General features: G+C 43.9%; 1 protein-coding gene across 3 annotated transcripts in view; it reads left to right on the forward strand.

Moving 5' to 3' along the window:
* The first annotated feature begins 494 nt into the window (after positions 1-494).
* Positions 495-24,633, forward strand: part of LOC112214795 (reticulon-3-A) — a 36,118-nt gene continuing 11,979 nt past the window's right edge. The window contains exons 1-5 of one of the 3 annotated variants that reach the window (XM_024373818.2): positions 495-758; positions 8,597-8,644; positions 22,114-22,321; positions 23,195-23,333; positions 24,446-24,515. In XM_024373818.2, the coding sequence (XP_024229586.1) occupies positions 662-758; positions 8,597-8,644; positions 22,114-22,321; positions 23,195-23,333; positions 24,446-24,515 (562 nt within the window). In that variant the 5' untranslated portion in view covers positions 495-661. Of the gene's footprint in view, positions 759-8,596; positions 8,645-13,746; positions 16,274-22,113; positions 22,322-23,194; positions 23,334-24,445; positions 24,516-24,633 lie in introns of those variants that run through there. The other 2 variants (XM_024373819.2, XM_024373817.1) reach the window with 2 other exon arrangements.

Consider the following 24,633-nt stretch of genomic DNA (forward strand, 5'->3'; position numbering starts at 1 on the left):
AATTTGAATGCACAAAAATACTGTGATGAGATCCATTGGGCCCATTGTGAGGCCCATTTTGTTTTAAGGTATCTGTGACCAATAGATGCATATCTGTATTCCCAGTCATGTGAAATCCATAGATTAGGGCCTAATGAATTGATTTCAATTGACGGATTTCCTCATATGAACTGTAACAGTAAAAATCGATGAAATTAATTCCATTTTGCTTTACATTTTTGTTCTGTACACATATTTCCAATACATGTAACATAAATACTGCCCATCTATGTGAATAGGCCCACACTGGGCTTTGCTTTTTGTTTTATAGCCTAAGCACTCTATAAGGCCAATTTACATTCTCAAATTAGAAAACATAGGGTCATGTTTGCATAATAAAATGTGGTAGGTATTTTGCCAAAAACAGGCTATACATTTATAAACACAATGGGAAAATGTTGGGTATAGCCCTTTAAATGAGCTAACGTCAAATGTCCGCTTTGTTTCGCTCCTGTACACTGACAGCGCTTCAGTACGTGCGCGTGAAGGTGCACAGGCTCGGTGACACTTGCACCCAGCTCTTTGGGAATAGGAGGAAAGTCGGAAGAAAAGGTTATTTTAAGGACAGCAATAACATTTATTCTCACCGTTACTGTGCAGAATATTGTGAAATTACAGGAAAATGGCAGAGTCAATGACCCAGTCCGCCCAGATATCATCGTCGCAGGGGCTTGCCGATGGACAGAACTCTGTTGCGGCCAAAGAATCAAAAATGTCGGGTAAGACGGATGTCATTCTATGTTGCAATAGTCAACATAGAAATGCTGTTTAAACGTTAAGTAACACAGGTGCTTTGAAATAAAGTAGCCCGTTGCTCTAATGTAAGACCGTCAAAAAACAATGTTTTAGGACCGTGAAAGGCAGGTAAATTTAAAATGCTTTTAGCTCTACACTTATTTGTTCGTTGGGAAGGTTAACCAGTATATTGTCCTTGTCTCTGTAAGCACTTGACATAGTCAAGTTGTTGAACAAGTAGTCCATACCTTGTAAACTGATGATTTTGCATTATTGTGGGCGTCAAAGGGTGCTAAATATCCTAATATTAGACGTCCTACTTGACAAACAAACACCCACCGCCCTCTGGGATCGAACGATACTCCACTGACGAGATTGTTTTAGAACACGGTTACCACCTACCCGTCGTTGGTTCGAGAAACGCGCACCACGATTTGATGGAACACCAAACTAGTCTACTTGCTTTGCCAAAGTTCTCTCAACCTCTGCAATTCCGAACTTTGTATTAACCAGACAAGGAAACCGAACGCAATGCCACATTTTATGCTCTATTTGGGCCACGGTGAAGTGGCTACATGTTGCAGGGACTGTGATCTGCACTGCAGATTCATTGTTACCAATGATTTGTATATACACTAGTTGACTGACAGGGGGCGCTGTTTTGAAGTCACCGTTCCTCTATCTTGGTCTTGGCACTCCCCCATTGTAAAAAATTAATATATATATATGAGAGAGCTACATTCGTTTTTGCCACATTTATTCTATTAGACACCATACTGCATACCTTTTCAACTGTGAGGTTAACATTTTTTTCCCTTAAAGTATATGTTTTAGATATTAATGTCTCGACTACAGTAAAAACATACACAAATGTATGTAATTTTGTCCTTGAAACATGTAAATGAAATACTGTAGCATTCCAGTCCTACTGGGGAGTTCCCATATTGCCTACTGGTGGTTTCAAAGCTTCTCAATTTAATTTTTCCCCCTTTATTTAACTAGGCAAGTCAGTTAAGAACAAATTCTTATTTTCAATGATGGCCTAGGAACAGTGGGTTAACTGCCTTGTTCAGGGGCAGGACGCCAGATTTTTACTTTGTCAGCTCGGGGTCCAACACTCTAACCACGAGACTACCTGCCTCACATCAATACATGGATGGCGTCAACTATCCAGGGTTTATATACATTGTTGATTGTTATTGGGCAACTGCACATTTAAGGGAGGACCTCTTAAAGGCCTGCTGTTTTTTTCTGTTGCCAAATCACCTCCACAGTGGTCAACAAAGCCATGCAAGAATATTAGTGCTTCAAAGTCCAATCCCTCTAAATTTGTTTGCTATGATGCATTGATTCTATGGTTTGTTTTTTGTTTCTATTTTGTCTTTGGCTGCATGTGTCCTGTGAGCTATATGATTGGGGGGAGGGAAGGACACTGTTGTCTCTGCAACAGTCTTCAAACTGACAGTTAATTGTCCATTAGGGAAGGGCATTTCAAATAGTTTAATCCATCTATTCAAATCAAATCAAATGTATTTATATAGCCCTTCGTACATCAGCTGATATCTCAAAGTGCTGTACAGAAACCCAGCCTAAAACCCCAAACAGCAAGCAATGCAGGTGTAGAAGCACGGTGGCTAGGAAAAACTCCCTAGAAAGGCCAAAACCTAGGAAGAAACCTAGAGAGGAACCAGGCTATGTGGGGTGGCCAGTCCTCTTCTGGCTGTGCCGGGTGGAGATTATAACAGAACATGGCCAAGATGTTCAAATGTTCATAAATGACCAGCATGGTCGAATAATAATAAGGCAGAACAGTTGAAACTGGAGCAGCAGCACGGCCAGGTGGACTGGGGACAGCAAGGAGTCATCATGTCAGGTAGTCCTGGGGCATGGTCCTAGGGCTCAGGTCCTCCGAGAGAAAGAGAGAATTAGAGAACGCACACTTAGATTCACACAGGACACCGAATAGGACAGGAGAGGTACTCCAGATATAACAAACTGACCCTAGCCCCCCGACACATTAACTACTGCAACATAAATACTGGAGGCTGAGACAAACCATGTCTCACTGTTGGGAGTACATTTGTGTATTAGGCTATAACTTCCTGTATATTATGCAATATTGGCAAATACTTATGGGGCAATGATAGTAAAATAAATGTTACACTGCCATACATGCACTCAACATATTCAGTTGGCCTTGCTGTTATGGTTTTTGTCATTGTTTTCCATTGTCTTTAATCTGTTTCTCTTTTGTTCAATTTGTTGGTGATGGAATTATTATTTTTTCTTTGGGGGGATTGTGGGGGAGGTCTTGGATGGTTGAGGGGCAGCTCTTTGGGAACTGTTGGGGGGGATCTTGAGCAGAGCGTTGACTCTGGTTGCATCTGTGTCGCTCTGGATGGGAGGCTGTTCGATGACCAATGTGACGTAGTTGTTGTGCAGCTTCACTGCATGTATATTGTATTTAATAAAAAAAAAAATTCAATAAAATAATGTTACGCTAAAGTAGCCTAATCAGATGATCAATGTACAAACTGCTCTTAAATAGAAAATCATTACTTTATTGGTTGACCTACAGGTTGTGTGTTACAGGCTTACTTTACCATATGTTAACAACTAACCCTTTTAAATGTAGTTTACTGTATATCATTTCAAAGGCATGCTAAAAAAGGGACCCAGCTCATATTGCCAACGGGGAATGCTTTTGTAATCTGTTCAAGGCTGAATATCAGTTAAATTGCCTCAAGTGGGTGTGTCACAAAGGCATTTACGAACTGGTACATTTTTCAAAGGTGAGTAATATTTACGCTTCGATCAAACCGACCGCGTCGTTGCATTTTGGTACACCAGGATTACGTTCATTTCCAATCAAAGGCTGTGTTTGCCTCGCAGCATTGCGTTGCAGTGCGTTCGGTGTGGTGCATATGTTGGACGTCACGCTAGGCCAGTGATAACTTTTTCAGTGTTTTTTAAAGTGTAAATTTAAATATTTAAAAAAAAACTAATCTCCAAGATATTGGGATTGCCTTTGCATTTTTCTGAAGTCCGTGCTACATTGTCAGTTGTCTGTCTACCATACTTTCATTTGTCCTTGGTCACACAGACCAGCCTGTAACTGCATTGTCAAACTATTTATTCCCCCCCTTAACTCGGCTGTATGATTTAACGATGACAGAAAAGTCCTCGTTGGACCCTTGGTGCTACTGTCGTACAGTATCAATGTCCCGTGGCCAAGTTAATGTAGCACCCAGTCTGGAGGAAACCAAATGGACTTACAGTACCAGTCAAACGTTTGGACACACCTACTCATTCTAGGGTTTTTCTTTATTTTCACTATTTTCTACTTTGTAGAGTAATAGTGAAGACATCAAGACTATTAAATAGCACATGGAATCATGTAGTGACCAAAGTGTTAAACTAATCCAAATATTTGAGATTCTTTAAAGTATCCACCCTTTACCTTGACTGCTTTGCACACTTGGCCTATCTTGCCATCTGAGGCCGGTGTTGGCCAGTCTCTTTTATGCCTACTTCATTCTCAACACACTTGAGTGACAACACTAAGGAAGTGACCATAGAGATCAACCTAAGAGGTCTCGCATCTTTAAAGTGCATTGAGCCAGTTGATTGTCAGGGTTATTTAGTTCATGAAAAGCACCCCCTTGTTCTTTTCCATGCCGCTTCTCCGAGGTGATTGTGCAAAGCTCCGTCAATGGAACCATTTATCTAAGGTGGCAGAATGTCCATGGGTCTACTATTTTGTTGGACTGTAAAGGAGAATTTGTTACAATGATTTCTGAATATCTCCGAAATGCTGTTCAAGTTGTCAGTGTTTGAATCAGTGCTATTTTCTTCCTGCATCTGTTTTAATAGGAGGTTAAAATATTGCCTGAAAAAACCAAAGCAACTACTGGACTGGAGATGCATTATTCAAACTTTGCAATATTGTAATTTTACTGTGTTATCAGTGCTAAATCCGGTGCTCTCTTTCATAGGCTATGGGCATTTAGATCGGGATTTCCACCCGTTTTCAGTTAGAACGACGGTTGAGGTCAGCAAACGGCAAGAAGTTAATGTTTTTAGTTTGAAAGATGTGTGCTAGTTCAAGCTACACTAAATATACAGTAGTCACTAAGGATTACTTTAGACTAGAGATGTTATTATTTGAAATGCTGCATTTTGCAGAGTGGGAATTAACATTCGGCTGGTTTTAGCTTGACTGTTAAGATGCAGTGAAATGGATACAGGCTGAGGAATGATCCAGAATCTAGGCCAGTGCAATGAGGAGCCTGCAGATAAGACCATGGCTGTAGTTTGTGAGAACATGGGGTACTTTTGGCCCCCTCTCCTATCTGCTTCTTATTTTCTCTCCCTCTCTGGCTGGCGCTCTGTTCTGGCAGACTATATAGTCTAAGGTCAGTAAATCGGGTTGAGGCAGCAAACTGCCCCCCCCAGGGGGTTTGAGTGACTTGACTTTCCTCGGGATGGGACAGAAATGGCTGGTAGGACTGGGAATGCAAAGTTAGGCCCTCGCTCCCCCATAGATGAGCCTACATCCAGATCCAGTAGTAGAGAATAGGGTGGCATTGTACCAAAGCAGGTTCACTTCCTACTCATGTCTGCCGGTCATGAGAATGTTGTATCAAGGCTGGAAGTGTTGGAAAGACGAGCTATATGAAGCCATGTTTAACTCTTGTCATAGACAACCTTAACTAGAGGAATGGTTAAAGTCTGTTAAAAATGCACATTTTTCATCTTTGTCAGTCTGCTAAAAGGGAGTGGTTCTCTTGCATAGATCTTCGTAGATAAGTGACTCTCTAGAGGTTGTTTTTGTGGACACTGTGTGGATATGTTTTCCATCTGAAATGGTTCATGTACTTGCACGCTACCACCAATGGTTTCAGGCTATTTGGAATTGTCAGCGAAAGAAGTAGAACGTTGACTAATTTTCTTATTGCAGGTGTGGCATAGGTAGATTAGGAGTCTGGGCGAGTCTTAAAGAGGAATGTTACATAGCAAGGGCTCGTCGACCTGATCAGCCAGTCTCCTACGTGACTCGTTTGGGGGCGACGATGACTCTTATTGATTAACCGGCTCATGCATTTTACCATATGTCATACACGCATATACTGAGTCTACAAAGCATTAAGAGCACCTGCTCTTTCCATGACATAGACTAGGTCAATCCAGGTGAAAGCTATGATCCCTTATTGATGTCACTTGTTAAATCCACTTCAATCGGTGTAGATGAAGGGAGGGAGACGGGTTAAAGAAGGAATGTTAAGCCTTGAGAAATGGTTTGTGTGCTATTCAGAGGGTGAATGGGCAAGACAAGATTATACAGTTGAAGTCGGAAGTTTACGTTGACTGTGCCTTTAAACAGCTTGGAAAATTCCAGAAAATTATGTCATGGCTTTAGAAGCTTCTGATAAGCTAATTGACATTTGAGTCAATTGGAGGTGTACCTGTGGATGTATTTCAAGGCCTACCTTCAAACTCTGTGCCTCTTTGCTTGACATCATGGAAAAATCAAAAGAAATCAGCCAAGACCACAGAAAAATTGTAGACCTCCACAAGTCTGGTTCATCCTTGGGAGCAATTTCCAAACGTCTGAAGGTACCACGTTCCTCTGTACAAACAATAGTACCCAAGTATTAACACCATGCAGCCGTCATACCGTTCAGGAAGGAGACGCATTCTGTCTCCTAGAGATGAATGTACTTTGGTGCGAAAAGTGCAAATCAATCACAGAACAACAGCAAAGGACCCTGTGAAGATGCTGGAGGGAACAGGTACAAAAGTATCTATATCCACAGTAAACCAAGCCCTATATCAACATAACCTGAAAGGCCGCTCCGCAAGGAAGGAGCCACTGCTCCAAAACCGCCATAAAAAAGCCAGACTACGGTTTGCAACTGCACATGGGGACATAGCTTGTACTTTTTGGGGACATGTCCTCTGGTCTGATGAAACAAAAATAGAACTGTTTGGCTGTAATGACCATCGTTATGTTTGGAGGAAAAAGGGGGAGGCTTGCAAGCCGAAGAACACCATCCCAACCGTGAAGCACGTTGGTGGCAGCATCATGTTGTGGGGGTGCTTTGCTGCAGGACGGACTGGTGCACTTCACAAAATAGATGGCGGCATAAGGAGAAATTCTGTGGATATATTTAAGCAAGACATCAGGAAGTTAAAGCTTGGTCACAAATGGGTCTTCCAAATGGACAATGACCCCAAGCATACTTCCAAAGTTGTTGCAAAATGGCTTAAGGACAACAAAGTCAAGGTATTGGAGTGGCCATCACAAAGCCCTGACCTCAAACCTATAAAGCATTTGTGGGTAGAACTGAAAGTGTGTGTGAGCAAGGAGGCTGACAAACGTGACTCAGTTACACCAGCTCTGTTAGGAGGAATGGGCCAACATTCACCCAACTTATTGTAGGACCCTTGTGGAAGGCTACCCAAAACATTTGACCCAAGTTAAACAATTTAAAGGCAATGCTACCAAATACTAATTGAGTGTATGTAAACTTCTGACCCACTGGGAATGTGATGAAATAAATAAATAAAAGCTGAAATAATTCTCTCTACTACTATTCTGACATTTCACATTCTTAAAATAAATTGCTGATCCTAACTGACCTAAGACAGGGAGTTTTTACTAGGATTAAATGTCAGGAATTGTGAAACTGGGTAAGGTGTATGTAAACTTCTGTAGTGGCTGCATGCATACACTAGATGACTAATAGGTGGCTCTGTGTTGAAGCCACTGTTCCTCCATCTTGGTACTCCTGCCGTTGTAAAATGTATTGATGTCTACATTCATTTTTGCCCCACCTAATATATTAGACACCTTAATGCATACTTTTAAATTGTATGTGAGCTAAATGAAAATACAAATATTTCCTTAATGTACAATCTTTAGCAATTTACAAATGTCACTGTCTGCACTAAAACAAAAATACTTAAATACATGTAATTTTGTCCTTGAAACATTTAATTAAACTACTGTAGAATCCCTTTCATTCCTATGGAGGACTGCTCCTACTAGGGAGTGTCATATGGCTGACTGGTGGCTTCAAAGCCTCTCAATGGCCAATACATCAGCATCAGTAGTCATTGGTTTATATACATCATTGTTGCCATCCCATCTCACTCACCGCTGAAGAAATTCCCCGACATGTCTCCTCTGGTGTTCCCCAGCTGTTAAATGTGTAAGGAAGGAAAAACCTTGTTCCTCCTCCGATATTCAGTGATGCTGTTAGATGGGACAATTGCTCTACAAAAACTGTTCTTGTGATCACTTAGGTTACATGATGAATTACCATCAAGCAAGTGCAATGTGGGTGTCTGATTAGCAACGGGTATCTGTAAACCATAGGAGAAATGTGTAGAAATTGCATAAAAATGACATGGAAAGTACCATACAATGTTATGAGTAGTGTGACGTTGTTGGCAGCATCGTTATTTGTGCGTCGTGAAGAAGTATTTGCGTTTGTCATATTTGTTATTGTCTTTGCTTGCATAGGAAATGTTAAGTGCATGGATTAAGTTGATCATAGTTGTTTTATTGGTAGTAAACTGGTAGACACTACCAGTTGCATGGGGCTTGCATGTTAGTAGTTATTTTACCGTAGCTTCTGACACAGTCCACGTTGTAAAGCATACAGTATTGTATAGTTGATAGGTCGGATTAGTGGGAGTCCCACCAGGCATCCAGTTGACGTTAATGTATAAAATGGTGGGTGGTTGTTATGGGGATGGGAGTTATTTTCTGCCACTGTAGGATGTTCATTCTTCTGTCCTTTTTTAATTTTTTCAGATTCCTTTCTTTCCTCTTCGCCTGTATCTCTCATTCAGTCTCCTGAAGGCAAGTGTATGGTTCTGTTACGCTGCTCGTCTGCTATCCTCCCTCTCACGACCTTCACGCTCTTTCCCTGTCATTCTCTCTTGCTCGGCTGCCGCTGAAATGCCTTTCATTCCTCTCTAGTGCCCTTCTCCTACTCTAGTCCAGACCAAGAACTTCATACTAGAGGCCTGGAAACATTTAATTCCACCCCCACTACGCAATCTTCAACAGAACCCACCCCTAGAAGCCCTGTAACTGTATCCCATCTGTTTCCTATGTTGCTGACCGCCTGCCGCCTGCACTAATTGCAATTTAGCAGGGCAGCGAGGCTCCTCCCACTTTCAACAGTGTCTGATTTGGAATTTTCACCCCCCCCCTCCCCAACTGGAGGCCAGATCTGTTAAATTACGAGCAGCAACAGGCCCAACCCCGAAGCCCCTGACTGACGCACATGGTGCATGGCAAGGGAGAATCATGTGTTTTATTTAAGGCAAGTTTGCACAGAGTTCAGGTTTAAAGCCTGTTTTTTTAAGTGAAGATGTCTTCAGGCATGCATGTTAAGTACCATACTGGATACAGCATATATGCAAAACACACAGCCTGACACGTGATGAATTGATTAATCCACAGAGCTAATTGAGATGTACAGTAATGGATCAAGCCATCTATTGATGGTGTAGTGATCCAGTAGATTGATTCCCAATGGAATGCACTGACTTTCCCAGTGGAATAGGTTGAAATTGATGGAGTAAATTGGCATCAAGGAGGCATATCAAACTAGCAGCACCGTGATGAGGAATAGTGCATGTTTCGAATTAGTTGAGTGAACCCTCCCTGTTCTTACCCCTATCAGAAAACTGACAAGACCTACAAATGGCAGCAAGTGGATCTATTTCCAGTCTTTACTGCCTGCTCCATATTTAGGTCAATGGCACTGTAGGTCCAAGATAATCCCAAGATTGCCACCTTATTTTAAGAAAGCTGAGAGAAGTTCAAGTTCACAATGAGGAAAATCTCTAAAAATGTCTCCGGTTGGTTGTCCCAGAGGGGCCCTAGCTGTCCTTGGATAGAAGGCCCCTTGATCCAGGCCTTATGCCCCATCTTGAAGAGCCTCCCACCCCAGTCCCTTCATCCAGGCCATAGCCTCCCACCCCAGTCCCTTCATCCAGGCCTTATGCCCCATCTCGAAGAGCCTCCCACCCCAGTCCCTTCATCCAGGCCTTACGCCCCATCTCGAAGAGCCTCCCACCCCAGTCCCTTCATCCAGGCTTTACGCCCCATCTCGAAGAGCATCCCACCCCAGTCCCTTCATCCAGGCCTTACGCCCCATCACGAAGAGCCTCCCACCCCAGTCCCTTCATCCAGGCCTTACGCCCCATCTCGAAGAGCCTCCCACCCCAGTCCCTTCATCCAGGCTTTACGCCCCATCTCGAAGAGCCTCCCACCCCAGTCCCTTCATCCAGGCCTTACGCCCCATCTCGAAGAGCCTCCCACCCCAGTCCCTTCATCCAGGCCTTACGCCCCATCTCGAAGAGCCTCCCACCCCAGTCCCTTCATCCAGGCCTTACGCCCCATCTCGAAGAGCCTCCCACCCCAGTCCCTTCATCCAGGCCTTACGCCCCATCTCAAAGAACCTCCCAGTCCCTTCACCGGCACTGGAGGATGAAGGGCACTGGGGAGGGATCCACTCCACTCGCTGCTCTATGCCCTCTTAAGGCTGGGTTAGGAGCCCTCCACCCTGGATGCGCTCTGCTCCTCTACCTCTGCTTATATCTTCTTAAGCTTTTTGCATGTCACCACTGCTGGAGCCAGAAAGTAGTTTTTATTTTAGTGACGATCGTAATGTGTATGTATTTTGTTTTCTTGATGTAGCTTTTTCTTTTTTGTTGCTTGGTTTGTTTTCTGGAACACAATTTCGTTAGTGTTTTATAAAAGTAGCCTACAATGTGTAGACTTGGACAGCAAAGCAAGAGTATTAAACTTAGGACAGATTCAGTTTCTGGCTTATGTAGTGCTAAGATATTAAGTCAAAAACAGTCAGCTAATCACACAGTGAGGGAGATGGGCCTGGGAGCTATTCCATCCATCACTAATTGGGAATGACACTGCTGTACCCAATGGAATTTGATCCCTCATCATACAGTGATTCCTTTTCTCTACAGCAGAAATATTTCACTGTGTTCATGCTTTTGTGAATTTTTATTTTTTTAATTTGACCTTTTATTTAACCAGGCAAGTCAGTTAAGAACAAATTCTTATTTTCAATGACGGCCTAGGAACAGTGGGTTAACTGCCTGTTCAGGGGCAGAACGACAGATTTGTACCTTGTCAGCTCGGGGGTTTTGAACTTGCAACCTTCCGGTTACTAGTCCAACGCTCTAACCACTAGGCTACCCTGCCGCCCCATAGTAGTACTAGTATAATTTAACAATAACAGTTTGTAGGCTTACCAGCTCGGGACTCGATGCACAAGTGGAATGTGACTTACACGCAATATCCTCATACCTTCAAGTGTATACTTAATATGCAGTTCTCGTCCTTTTTTAAAAAGATGTCTAGCTTTTTCTTGTCTAGAGGCAAACCTTTTCTTGATTTAGCTAAGCTGTGATCCCTACTGGAAGGCTGTGTCTTATCAAGTCAACTATTTGACTCATCCGCATAGTGCCGAAATGATTGAGCTGATTTACACTTTCTCATCTTGAAGAAATGCGTCCCTTTTTGAGTCTTCCTGCTAGACATATTTTGGGATGTGAGATGTTTGTTGGACCATGTTCAATAGTCCATTTAAAACAGGGTTTAGTAACAAGTTTTTTTTTTTTTTTTTTTTTTTTTTTTTTTGAATCGCACACACTTTTGTACTCAACACCAATAACTGTGGGGAGTAGATTACGTAATATAATAACTTCTGTATCCCCAACAACTGAGGACCACAGGAAGTGATGTTCTCATCAGAGGTTGAATGAGTATTACAAAACTGTGTTTGACAGTGTTCTTATGTTTTTGGGTCGTGTTATTTGTGATTCCAATCAGGGAGTGTCGGCTCCCTGTTGCCAGTGGCTCTGATTCCTGTTCACGGTGCGGTAGCTGTTTTGTCATTTTGTTTACTTGCGTCGAGCCAAAATGCCACATTGTGTTCGGCTACATGGAAAGTCCATTCGTGTATGTGGCCTAGTTTGAACAATGCATAATGGACCTCAATGGGAGGGGAAGGTCCAGACCAAGACAACCCACCCTTGAGTTGTGTACCGATAAACAACGTGTCCACGGTGCTGTGGGTTTAGGTTGGCTGCAGGGTCATGCTGACTGGCACAATGCCTTTCCAGAGCACCAAGCTACAATAACAATTACTATGAACACGTTGACGGAAGCTGTTGTGTCGTTTTATGAAATGTACTATAACATTGGATTTGAAAAGAAACGGCACCATTGATTTGTTCCTCTTAGATTTGGATCTCTTGACTCCATTTATAGTAAATAAGCATATAGAAGGAAAAGTGGACCTTGTTGCATTTGGAGAAAGTACCAACTGCATATTTGACCTGTTCCTGCTGGGGATATTTCCTCAAAGCAGGGGTCAAACCTTGGTCTCTGTTTGCCTGGGGATTGCAGAGGCAAGCAGACAGCTGATGTGTACCTCCCAATATAGCTGCCAATTCCCCACTATGATTGCTTGTCTCTGGGTGTTGGAAAATTACAGGGGGGGACCATTAGGCTGAAAAGGGATCATGTGATTATTGGAGCAGCTTGGAATATCTTGTGGATTATGTATGTACCTGTGGCACTGTGCCATTGAGGGGATCCTTGTCCCAGTCTGACTCTGTCACTTCAGCTGTGGCGTGTGGCAATAGCAGCAGGTTAGCGTGCTTAGTGGCATATTGACAGACTGCAGCACAGGGGGGGGGGCATGATTTAGGAGGCCTCAACACCGGGACTATTGTCCAGCTTGTTATGTGTGCTGGATTTTCTTATTGATTACACCGATAGTCGGGTGGGACAAGGCCAGAATAGTGCGACCTAGTCATGCTTGCAAATTGGTCTGAGGATGAGACTAGTCCTGTAAATCAATGATGTTTTAATTTCACTCCGGTTATATTTTTGAGTCTGAGGTAGTGCACTGTATTCATTCCTGTGATGAGTCATCTCAGTACATTAAAGGTATTGGATTGTCGTTCTTCTGTTTGATTAATATCGTACCTAATTTACAAGATTACGGTATGACGCTTAAACATATTCACACATTATAATTATGCTGACATTGCGTTACTTACAGACATCTGCAGTATTGAAGACACGAAGCAGAGTGTTCCCCTTTGTATGTAGGCCTATAGGTTGTTTTCAGATAGGAGCTCATTTGGTAATCAAATGATTTATGTTTTAATTAGGTCATTATAGAAACAACACCTTTTAAATTGAACTCCTGTTTATACTAGGCTGCAGTCGCTTGACCTTAGTCTCTGGCCCATTTAAAAGGCATTGCAAGTTAAAACGTGGAGCATTTATCCTATGTGACCTTTGCTTCTAGGCACATTTTTATCTCGTCCCCGTTGTCACATTCTATGATACCCTGTAGTCATTTATGTTGGTCTTCGGGAGATGGGAAGTGACTGCTCAATGGTTCTCAGTAAGGTCCTTGATGTTACCCAGATAGAGGAAAGATAGATTGTACCAACCCTTTCTCCATCACAAGTATTTTGTAAGACATACCAGACACGGAGTACCCGATTTAACAAAACTCCAGGCCATAGTCTATGCAGCTGTACTTAAAATATATTCATAGCAAAAGATATGCATTGTTGTCTACATCACAATCACATGCTACCACAGGTCACATAGTATAACAGTTTAGTTTATAGATACAATTTTCTTATTTCGTTTGGAGCTGCTTCATTTCAACCATACAAGTCATTTCCAATGTTGCCTCATTGAAAATGCTCTTCAATGGCAACAACTTGAGAGGTTAAGTCAGCAATGCATGCTGACTGACGCCCTCATCCATTACTGACTTAAAACCGTCCCATGCTATGCATGACTGCTTGGGCTGCAACAAAATGGCCTCCACCGACTATAACTGGACGTGCATGGGAGTTTGAGTGTGTGTGATTTTTATGCCCTCCTTCCTTCCTTCCCTGCCTCCGTGCATGGCCGACACAGACAAAGGGGTGGTGCTGGGCACTGACACACCCTCCTCAGAAGGGGTGGCCACCTCCCTTCGCTTCACCAGGCCTTCTCAACTCGGCTCATCTTCTTTCGCAAACTACGGGAGCGACCCATCATCAGGTCAGCCTGACGGAACGCAAGATGATTCACCGACTGTGACGTCCCCCGTGTCTGAGAGGATTAAGGCACTGGAGGCCCTGGCAGCAAAGAAGGAGCCCAATAACGACGGCGGCTTCCCTCACTTCAAAGAGCGTCACTATGAGACGTCTCCTACTGCGGCGCCAACAGAGGGCACCTCACCCTTCCAGACAAAAGGCGCCTCCATTGATCAGGAATCGCCAGAATCCCCCTTTGAGGTCATGGGAGAAGCCCGACAAGGGAGTGAGTTTGAAGATACTGCAGACTGGATGAGAGCTCACTTACCCCCTGTGCCTGACTTTGAAGATGCTCTTGTATCAGAGGAGGATGGCAAATCCCAAGAGATAAAAGTGGCAGATAAAGTGGTGCCTGATGACCCAGAGGCATTTGCCTGTGTCCCTGACGCTTTCATGGACTCTCCCATTGAAAGGCCTGAACTGAAAAATGTATTCAAAGACCCAGCGCAGCAGCCTAGCGTCGAGGATGAATTTGATCTGAGCTTCCTACCTAAAGCTTACATAACAGACACCCAAGGCCCCCCTGACCTTCATTCCGAGCTCACTGCTTCGCCTGCTCCTCCTGCTGGTTTGGACTCTCCCTCTCCCTCCTCTGACTCGAAAGAGAAGGATTTGAAGACCAAGCAGGCCCCATGGGGTGGTGACCTGGCGCTCCAAGGGGTGGTCGACAGCTCAGGAGACTCTGAGGACACCGTCATCGAGGACACCGCCTCCATTCCTGGCCCCTCTTTGTCAAGTGATGCCACACCTGCCCATAACCCCTCTGTTCCATCTCTCCCTACTGAAGAAAAGGAAACCCCACCAGCAAAGCAGCCAATGCGGGTCCCTACCATCAATGTTATTGAGACGGACGAGCCGAATTGCAGCGATGAGGAGATGGAGATTGAAATAGAGGATGAAAATTATGAAGTTGTAGAAGACCCTGTGAAAGAGGCACCAAAAATACCTGAGCCACAACCAGATGTGCCTAAAAAGGAATTTTCCCAAATTCCTCCCTTAGAATATGAGGGTTATTCTCCTCCCTCCTCTCCTGTCGACTCTGATGAATACTCACCTAAACACAAGATCCTGAAATCTGATTTGGATACAGATAATATGAAGACCACAGTACCTAATGATGAGTCAAAGGGCTCAAGTGCTGAGGTTTCACAAGCACAGAAAGTGGAGTCTGACCACTCACAGACCCCCAATGAGTCTAATGGAAAGTCTTCCCCTTCTACTGCCAAACCTCCTGAGAAAACCGCAGAGAACCTTTCAGACTTTCCAGAATATGATGACGATGACTGGTCAACTGGCGCGCAAGATATCTTAATTAAATTGAGCTCTGCTAATGTTGCAGCTCAGGATCCTCCACTTTGCCCCTCATCCAAGTTTGAAGAGAAGCCAGAGTCTGATATTAAAGAGGATTATATGCAGACAGTTGAGCTTTCAAAACCCAACTACATGGAGGATGACGCAATCCGTAAATACGACAGACAGTCCTTTGAAGATGAAGACGCACTTCCATCCATGAATGACACCATTGATGATAAAGAGCTGAACTTTAACACTGTACCTGAGCCTTCTCCTTCCAATCCAACCTCACAGATCCATATTGGAACACTACTCCCTCAAAACAATGCAACCACTGTGGAGCAGGATATCCCCTTGATGGCTGACGTGGACTCCTTCCCCAAGCCAGTTGGAGGCCAGCCATCTCCCAGGGAGTTTCCCAAAGATCCATTTGCCTCTTTCCAGAGCGAACTGCCTGGCAGCACCCTGGAGCCCAAGACTGAGAAGAAATTGAATGATGAAATCCTCATTACAGATAGTGTTGTCAACAGCAAGACACTTCCGCCTCAGGAAGCTGAAGCAGGACACCAGTCACCAGACAATACCAGTGACCCAGAAAGCATTGAGCCGGACTGCTCAGTCTCTGGTGCCACGGACAGCTTCGTCGAGTTCATGAGGGAGTGCCTGAAGTCACGACAGGACGAAGATCCAGAAGACCTCCGTCAAGATCTCACAGCCAAGGATGAGTGTCCTAAAACAGGTGCCCCTCCCTCCCAGCCCACACCAACCATGGTCATGGATCTGGAGCAGGAACGCCTCACTATCAATGCCCTCAAAGAGTTGGGCAGCAGCCAGGAAGAGGAGGCTGACCTCCAGTCTAGTATCAAGGCTTCTGAGAAATTCGAGTCTTCCTTTATATCAACAACCTCCGACCCTCCTTCTCCCCAAAACAAACCTGCTTCCGACGGTGTATATTCCAACGAGGTAGAGGCCATCGACGTGTGGGTGGCTGAGGCCTACCACCTTGCAGAGCATGTCTTGGCAGCAATACTAACGCACTTGTCAGGTAACATGTCTTCCCTCTGGTATCTGTGCCTGCTAACCTCACACAAGCAAAGCACTATGATCTCTCACTCTCTCTCACCTTGGTCCTCCTATTCAAAATAGGAGCACACTAACTATATAACATATGGTATATAATCACCATGTTGATTCTTTTTTAAAACTTCTGATACAGGCGCCATGGCTGTATTACCGAAATATTTATTTTAGAGTGCAGATATTACAAAAGTCAAAAGGTTCAAACTATATATTGTGCTGTGTGTGTATTTTCCAAATGATCCCCCATGTCCTTAAGCTTGGCAGTAATCATGGTCGGACAGTGGGTGGTGGGCAGTTAAAACGTGGCTTCATGGTGTCTGCTTGCAATGTCCCTGGAAGTCAGGCGGAATAGTCGGTCCACCAGTGTTGGGTTTCTGCTTTGGGCGACGTTCCACGCTACAGTGCACTTGAACAGGATGGGAGACGATCATTCCAGAGACTGATGGTCATTTTCACGGAGCGGACTTTACTCAACCTTTTTTATGATGACATCATTCATTATTATGATCCTGCTGGATTGGATGTTACAAAGCATGTCCAGACTCAGTAGAGTTATGTGAAAAATGCTCCGATTATCATGAGTCAATGCGGGCTGCTCTCAGATCTGTATGTGCCTAAGTGTGAGTTGGCAAAAGGCCATACAGATGGGACCAGGCTAGGGGGCATTGGCCCTCTTTGTATTTTGTGTGAAAATTGTCACAGTAGGCTGAGATGCAGGGTACCAATCTATCTAATTAATCTTGTCCTCTCCTCTTGAATCATGGTACAGCACCCCCCTCTTCCTTATCTGGAAAATTATATGCCGTGTGTGACCAATTTGGTTTTAATGGTACAAAGGATGCAGTAAATGAACTTCTGCTCAATATCTATCTCAAATCGGCAAATCAAAAATTTGTCACATGCACCGATTACAACGGGTGTAGACCTTACAGTGAAATGCTTACTTACGAGCCCTTAACCAACAATGCAGTTTCAGAAAGTATTTACAAAAATAAACTGAAGTAAAAAATATATATATATTTTGACCATATGATCATCCAATATTGCATACATTATCACTGCTGTCATTGTTACATACCATCTAACAAGCTGTAAAGTTTTTTTCTATTTATATACATTTAGTGTAATGGGTGTGCTTTTGATTTACCCAGTGGCAGGATAGCCATCTTCACAGTGTCCCCTATTTACTTTAATACCACCTCTTCCTATTCTCTTCCTGCTCAGTGCAAAAATGAAATCCAAACCTGGCACACATTGACTGGTATGCAGACAAGTGAATGCAGGATGCACTCAAACCCGTACAGTCGCTGTGAGCTTAACCTACACCACGGGCATGCTATGGAACGTTAGGTCATCACTGAGGCAACCAGTAACTCGGAAGGTATATGCCATGCAGTCGCGGAGGGAATGATAAAGTATTCCAGTTAAGTACTGTTTGAAAGATGCTTTAGCACAATGTGTTTATAGTAAAGGCTAAAGGCATTTTTATTGTAACATATTGATCAATAATGCACTATATATACAAAGAGTTTACCCAACATTGGCAACGCCTTCCTCATATTGAGTCCCCAACCCCTTTTGCCCTCAGAACAGCCTCAATTTGTCAGGGCATGGACTCTACAAGGGGTCAAAAGCGTTCCACAGGGATGCTGGCCCATGTTGACTCCAATGCTTCCCACAGTTGTGTCAAGTTGGTTGGATGTCCTTTGGGTGGTGGACCATTCTTGATACACACAGGAAGCTGTTGAGCGTGAAACCCACCAGTGTTTATTCTTGACACAAACCATCTAGTGCCATACCCTGTTCAAAGGCACTTACATCTTTATTCCTGCCCATTCACCCTCTGAATGGCACATGCACACAAGCCATGTCTCAAGGCTTATAAATCCTTCTTTAACCCGTCTCCTCCCCTTCATCTACGCTGATTGAAGTGGATTGAACAGGTGACATCCATAAGGGATGATAGATTGACCAGGTGAAAGCTGTTTAATGGAAGGAGCAAGTGTTCATAATGCTGACTAGTGGTTACTGTATACTTTAAGACCAAAATTCAAAAAGCATAGCTTAAATATTTGGGTCTATTTTTCTCTCAATCTGCTACATGTATTGGATTTCTCTTTTAAGTGCCCATTTTCCCTTTTGAACCTTGTCCTGTCCCTCAGCTTCCACAGTGTTGCTGCCTCAACTCCGCAGGCTGGCTAGGTGAGTTTATTTTAGTGCATTTTTAACTACCTGTGTTAGTTGGATTGGCTCCATTGTTGATATATTCAGTGTGGGTATACCAGTTTTCCATCAATGGGCCTCAAAAAGAAATGGATCTACTCCTGCTGATATGAATCAGTCATCTTCCCAAATAGCGTACACATTTGGACTGTGGTAGCTTGGGTTAGTAAGAACATCTCGACTTGCTGCCAGGCCTTTAACAATGAGTTCAAATCAGGTTGTCCGATTTGTGTTAATCCTGTGTTTATGTGGACTGTGAGGGATCGGGCCAGCCAGTCGGAAGGAAGTGGATCATGTGAAGACTTGAATCGAACTTACCCACCCATGCCAATGTGTGTAATCACCTCTGGTATTTCAATTGCATAATGAAGATTTATCAGCTGGTTTAGCTTCACAGGAGTAAAGGATTTCAGTCTGTGTCCAGGCTGTTGTATTAGGTCAAACACACACACACACACACACATACTGCCAAGCAGGAGGTGGTGTGATGCCTGTACCTCTAAGAGCTGGTTGATGTCCAGTGAGGTGGAAAGCAGCCCACTGCAGCTCTGTTGACACTGGGAACACTGCTTGAGCCTGTAACACGGAGGGGGGGGCACGATAATGAACGAGGGCCGTCAGCCCAGGCTGCCTCCCTGTGGGTACCGGCAAGCAGGCTGGGAGGGACTCGGACCCCTGCAGTGCTGGGTGAGGAAACCCCACTTGTTCACTCTGCGCTGCTCAGCAGACAGTCAGGTGGCATCAGGAACATTAGAGTGCTGTCTGTCCTCAACAACAACAGGGGCGCTGCTGCTCTGTCAGTCTGTAAACAAGATTTTATTTTTCACCGTCAAGCAGCCGTGCTTCACGTTTGAACTGATACACAACTCTTCATATTATAGTATATTTGGAACAATGTTATTTAATAATGGAGATTTCGATTTTTGATAATCACGCCTGCGGAAGTGCAGTGTTTTATTACATTAGTTGTAAGAAAACATTACTAAATTAGAGGAAGGGTAAAAGAGCACTGAGAACCAAGTATCTTAATTTATTCCCTCAAACCTCCCTCATTCAATAAACACCCACACAGTTGTCTAGAATTGCCAGTTAATAACAATGACACACCGCAGCCAATATGAGTGAGTTTTACATCAATAAAATACCATCTGCTGTGTAGCCTAATTTCACAACACATATCCTGTCACTGAAACAGGATATAGATAAGTGATTGTTTTTCTTCTCCACTCAATCTTGTGCCTTTACTATGTGTAGCCCTGGATAAATTCCTATTACCCATCTGTAACACCGCCCCACGACGCAGCTGCTTACTGGCTGATAACATGACGATATTAATCTTAGCTGCCCTATTTTGACATGCATTTCCCACGGTAAGCCTGTAGACGAGACATGCTAGATTTGAGTGTCGGTATGTAGGGCCAGGGGGGTGTAGTGAATGAGTGAAACCAAAAAGCCAACAGAATTTCCTCTGTGGTTTCATTATGGATCCTCTAGAGGAGAGTGGGAGGGGTTGTGTGTGTGTGTGTGTGTGTGTCTGCGCTGCTCTGCTCTCCCCCTTTAATCAGCTGAAACGCACAGCAGCCCAAGCCTGTAGCCCCCAGAGGCATGTGGGGAGTCAGCCATTTACCCAAGGTTTCTTTAAATGCCTCCTCTTCATGCAGATGAAGGGAGGCCATAACAGGCTTGCGTAACAACAGCTCTGTATAGAGAATATAAATTCTGCATGCATGACTCTCTCTCACACACACACACACACACACACACACTTTTTAAAATATACAGTGCCTTGCGAAAGTATTCGGCCCCCTTGAACTTTGCGACCTTTTGCCACATTTCAGGCTTCAAACAAAGATATAAAACTGTATTTTTTTGTGAAGAATCAACAACAAGTGGGACACAATCATGAAGTGGAACGACATTTATTGGATATTTCAAACTTTAACAAATCAAACTGAAAAATTGGGCGTGCAAAATTATTCAGCCCCCTTAAATTAATACTTTGTAGCGCCACCTTTTGCTGCGATTACAGCTGTAAGTCGCTTGGGGTATGTCTCTATCAGTTTTGCACATCGAGAGACTGAAATGTTTTCCCATTCCTCCTTGCAAAACAGCTCGAGCTCAGTGAGGTTGGATGGAGAGCATTTGTGAACAGCAGTTTTCAGTTCTTTCCACAGATTCTCGATTGGATTCAGGTCTGGACTTTGACTTGGCCATTCTAACACCTGGATATGTTTATTTTTGAACCATTCCATTGTAGATTTTGCTTTATGTTTTGGATCATTGTCTTGTTGGAAGACAAATCTCCGTCCCAGTCTCAGGTCTTTTGCAGACTCCATCAGGTTTTCTTCCAGAATGGTCCTGTATTTGGCTCCATCCATCTTCCCATCAATTTTAACCATCTTCCCTGTCCCTGCTGAAGAAAAGCAGGCCCAAACCATGATGCTGCCACCAGCATGTTTGACAGTGGGGATGGTGTGTTCAAGGTGATGAGCTGTGTTGCTTTTACGCCAAACATAACATTTTGCATTGTTGCCAAAAAGTTCAATTTTAGTTTCATCTGACCAGAGCACCTTCTTCCACATGTTTGGTGTGTCTCCCAGGTGGCTTGTGGCAAACTTTAAATGACACTTTTTATGGATATCTTTAAGAAATGGCTTTCTTCTTGTCACTCTTCCATAAAGGTCAGATTTGTGCAATATACGACTGATTGTTGTCCTATGGACTGAGTCTCCCACCTCAGCTGTAGATCTCTGCAGTTCATCCAGAGTGATCATGGGCCTCTTGGCTGCATCTCTGATCAGTCTTCTCCTTGTATGAGCTGAAAGTTTAGAGGGACGGCCAGGTCTTGGTAGATTTGCAGTGGTCTGATACTCCTTCCATTTCAATATTATCGCTTGCACAGTGCTCCTTGGGATGTTTAAAGCTTGGGAAATCTTTTTGTATCCAAATCCGGCTTTAACTTCTTCACAACAGTATCTCGGACCTGCCTGGTGTGTTCCTTGTTCTTCATGATGCTCTCTGCGCTTTTAACGGACCTCTGAGACTATCACAGTGCAGGTGCATTTATACGGAGACTTGATTGCACACAGGTGGATTGTATTTATCATCATTAGTCATTTAGGTCAACATTGGATCATTCAGAGATCCTCACTGAACTTCTGGAGAGAGTTTGCTGCACTGAAAGTAAAGGGGCTGAATAATTTTGCACGCCCAATTTTTCAGTTTTTGATTTGTTAAAAAAGTTTGAAATATCCAATAAATGTCGTTCCACTTCATGATTGTGTCCCACTTGTTGATTCTTCACAAAAAAATACAGTTTTATATCTTTATGTTTGAAGCCTGAAATGTGGCAAAAGGTCGCAAAGTTCAAGGGGGCCGAATACTTTCGCAAGGCACTGTATATTGGTCTGAGGTTGGAGATCACAATTTGTTAGTTGTGTGGTCTGTACGCGCTGTGCAATGAGTAACTTTAATTATTTCCTCTCTTCTCCCTCCTAATCTCTCTACTCCACATATGCTCATAAACAATACACACACACACACCTTTTGCACCTACACACCCCTATCTCTCACCCACTCTAGTCAAGGACTTGGTGCACTGGCGAGACCCCAAGAAGTCTGGCGTGGTGTTCGGCCTGTCCCTGCTGACGCTCCTGTCCCTGGCGGCGTTCAGCGTCATCAGCGTTGTCTCCTACCTGCTCCTTGCCCTGCTCTGTGTCACCATCTCCTTCCGAATCTACAAGGCTGTCGTTCAGGCCGTGCAGAAGTCCGATGACGGACACCCCTTCAAGTAAAGCAGCATACTTCATAGGGAACCTTGTGATGCTTAACTACCAACTCTTGTATTGGTTTGGTTGTTAGAACATGAAAAAGACAGTGGTGGTGGTAGTAGGTTGCTTGATAGGACACACACAGCTGTGGTTCGCAAAATGTCTACCAGACTAGCCTAAGAAGGGCCAGGAATTTAACTCGCCACATGACCAGGAGAAATGCTATTCCCCATTTTATAAGTTATTGCCGTTTTTAGTATGATGAATGATGAATATACATGTTCATCGTAGTAATTTCCCATTGGCGACCAAAAATACTATCTGCTGAAAACACTCCAAATGGGGAAAAAAAATATAGATGCAAAGCTCCAGCAGCATATTTGTGCTTGTTGTCATAACCTTTGCCTGAGTTGATCATTTTATACTGGAGAGGAGGGCTTATTTCAGTTGAGCATCAGAGCCCAGCCGTACAGACTGATGACTAATACAATGGCTGCGTTCCAGGCTGCCTACATAGCACTCGTATCAGATGAAGTAATTTGGATGGGGTTCCTTCAATGTTGAACACTACCTCGGCATTTGCAGAGTTCTGATAACGTGAACGGGGCCTAATACTCTTTATTATACCTGAAAACAATTGTTGTAATAGGAAAAAAAGACAAACTAGCAATCATGTGAAATTTAAAGCGGCATGGTTGGTTTAGCGATCTAATTAGCGCTTAGCACATTAGCCTGAAATTACCAAATTAAACCATGAAATTTGTTTTTTTAGTGATTAGCTCATAGGAGGTTAGCCTGAAATGGTCCAATGACAGCAATTTGTTAGACTAGCATTTAGCAGCTTAGTCTGAGTTCACAGCTTAATCTACCATGCTGTGGTTGGTTCTCCTCAGAGCTCTGATGGAGAAGGATGTCAGCGTTCCCCCTGAGACCTTCCGCAAGCACGTGGACGCCAGTCTGACCCACATCAACCGACTCCTAAAACAGCTGCGCAAACTCTTCCTAGTCGAGGACCTCATCGACTCCCTGAAGGTGAGTTTAGGGGTCTGTCCTTCTGCCTGCCTGTCAGTCAGTTGTCATCCCCCTTCGGGTATCTGACCCTCGGTTCATGATTGATAGTGTTAGCAGTGACTCCTTCCATAGTAGCCCTTGTGTGTTTGTGTGCATCGTCTTGCATCTTACCTCGTTTAGGGTCTTGTGCTTACACACCCTTGTGTGTGTAAATATGTACGGGACCCTAAACATGGTATCAAGCTTGACAGTCCTAAACTGACTGACGCCTTCTCATATTCCTAGGTCTCGTCCCCCTTTAACTCTCTTCTCCTGGCCCACAATCTTTTTATAACTCGCACACTCTGAACACTTCCTGCTGTATGTGTCTTTTAATAAACCTCTCTAGCAACTCAACCCTATTGTTTCCTGCAGTGTTAGTGTGACAGGCATCTATAGTCGAGTTGTTCATGTGACTATGGGAGAGGGAGGGAGAGCTCCATGTTATGGCTGTGTGCATCAATCACACAGGGTAGGTGCTAAATAAGGCCTGGGTTAGTACCGCAGCCATCAGATGGCAGCAAGCTAGTGGACCTAGAACTCAGCTCATGGTTGGCTATGGAGGGGGGAGGGGCAACTTCCAGTGTGCCAGCTCATTAGAGACCCAACCTACCAACCTATCAGACCAAGACGACCGTCGCTGGTCCATTCCACCGCCGCTATGGCAGAGGTGATGCTCCTCCTAGCTTATTAAATCAACCTTCAAACCCTCTCCCTAGCTGGAGGTAGAAGCTGTTCTTAACCTTAGACATAGGATCAGATTACCATACCTACATAACCTAACCTTAGCCAACATGGGGATTAGAAAGATATTTGACCCAACAACAGTTTGTTTGGGGCAAATTCTCCCTAGTCATTCATACATATTGCATGTCATGGTGATGAACCGTGGATGTATTTCGTAGGGGGTGGGACTTTAGAGAAGGTTCGTGCTAATGTCATGCTATTCTACATGACAGAACCATGCCTGTTCTACATTTCTGTCTGCAAGGTTTGAACTACTTAACCCCTCTTGAACAGGCCACAGGCAACCAGTGTTCTAACCAATGATTAAATGACCTCATTGGCTGTAACCCGGCTTGTTTTCCTCCCAGCTGGCTGTTGTGATGTGGCTGCTGACCTACGTAGGAGCTGTTTTCAACGGCATCACCATCCTCATCCTGGGTAAGAGGCTATTGCAGCACTGCATGGTGGTCGTGTGTATGTGTGGTGTGCAGCGGTAAACACTGAGAAATATAATAGATATCTTTGGCGTTTTGAGAACTTTTTATGTCGGCTGGTT

Source organism: Oncorhynchus tshawytscha, linkage group LG15 (assembly GCF_018296145.1).
Source record: "Oncorhynchus tshawytscha isolate Ot180627B linkage group LG15, Otsh_v2.0, whole genome shotgun sequence".
NCBI lineage: Eukaryota > Metazoa > Chordata > Actinopteri > Salmoniformes > Salmonidae > Oncorhynchus > Oncorhynchus tshawytscha.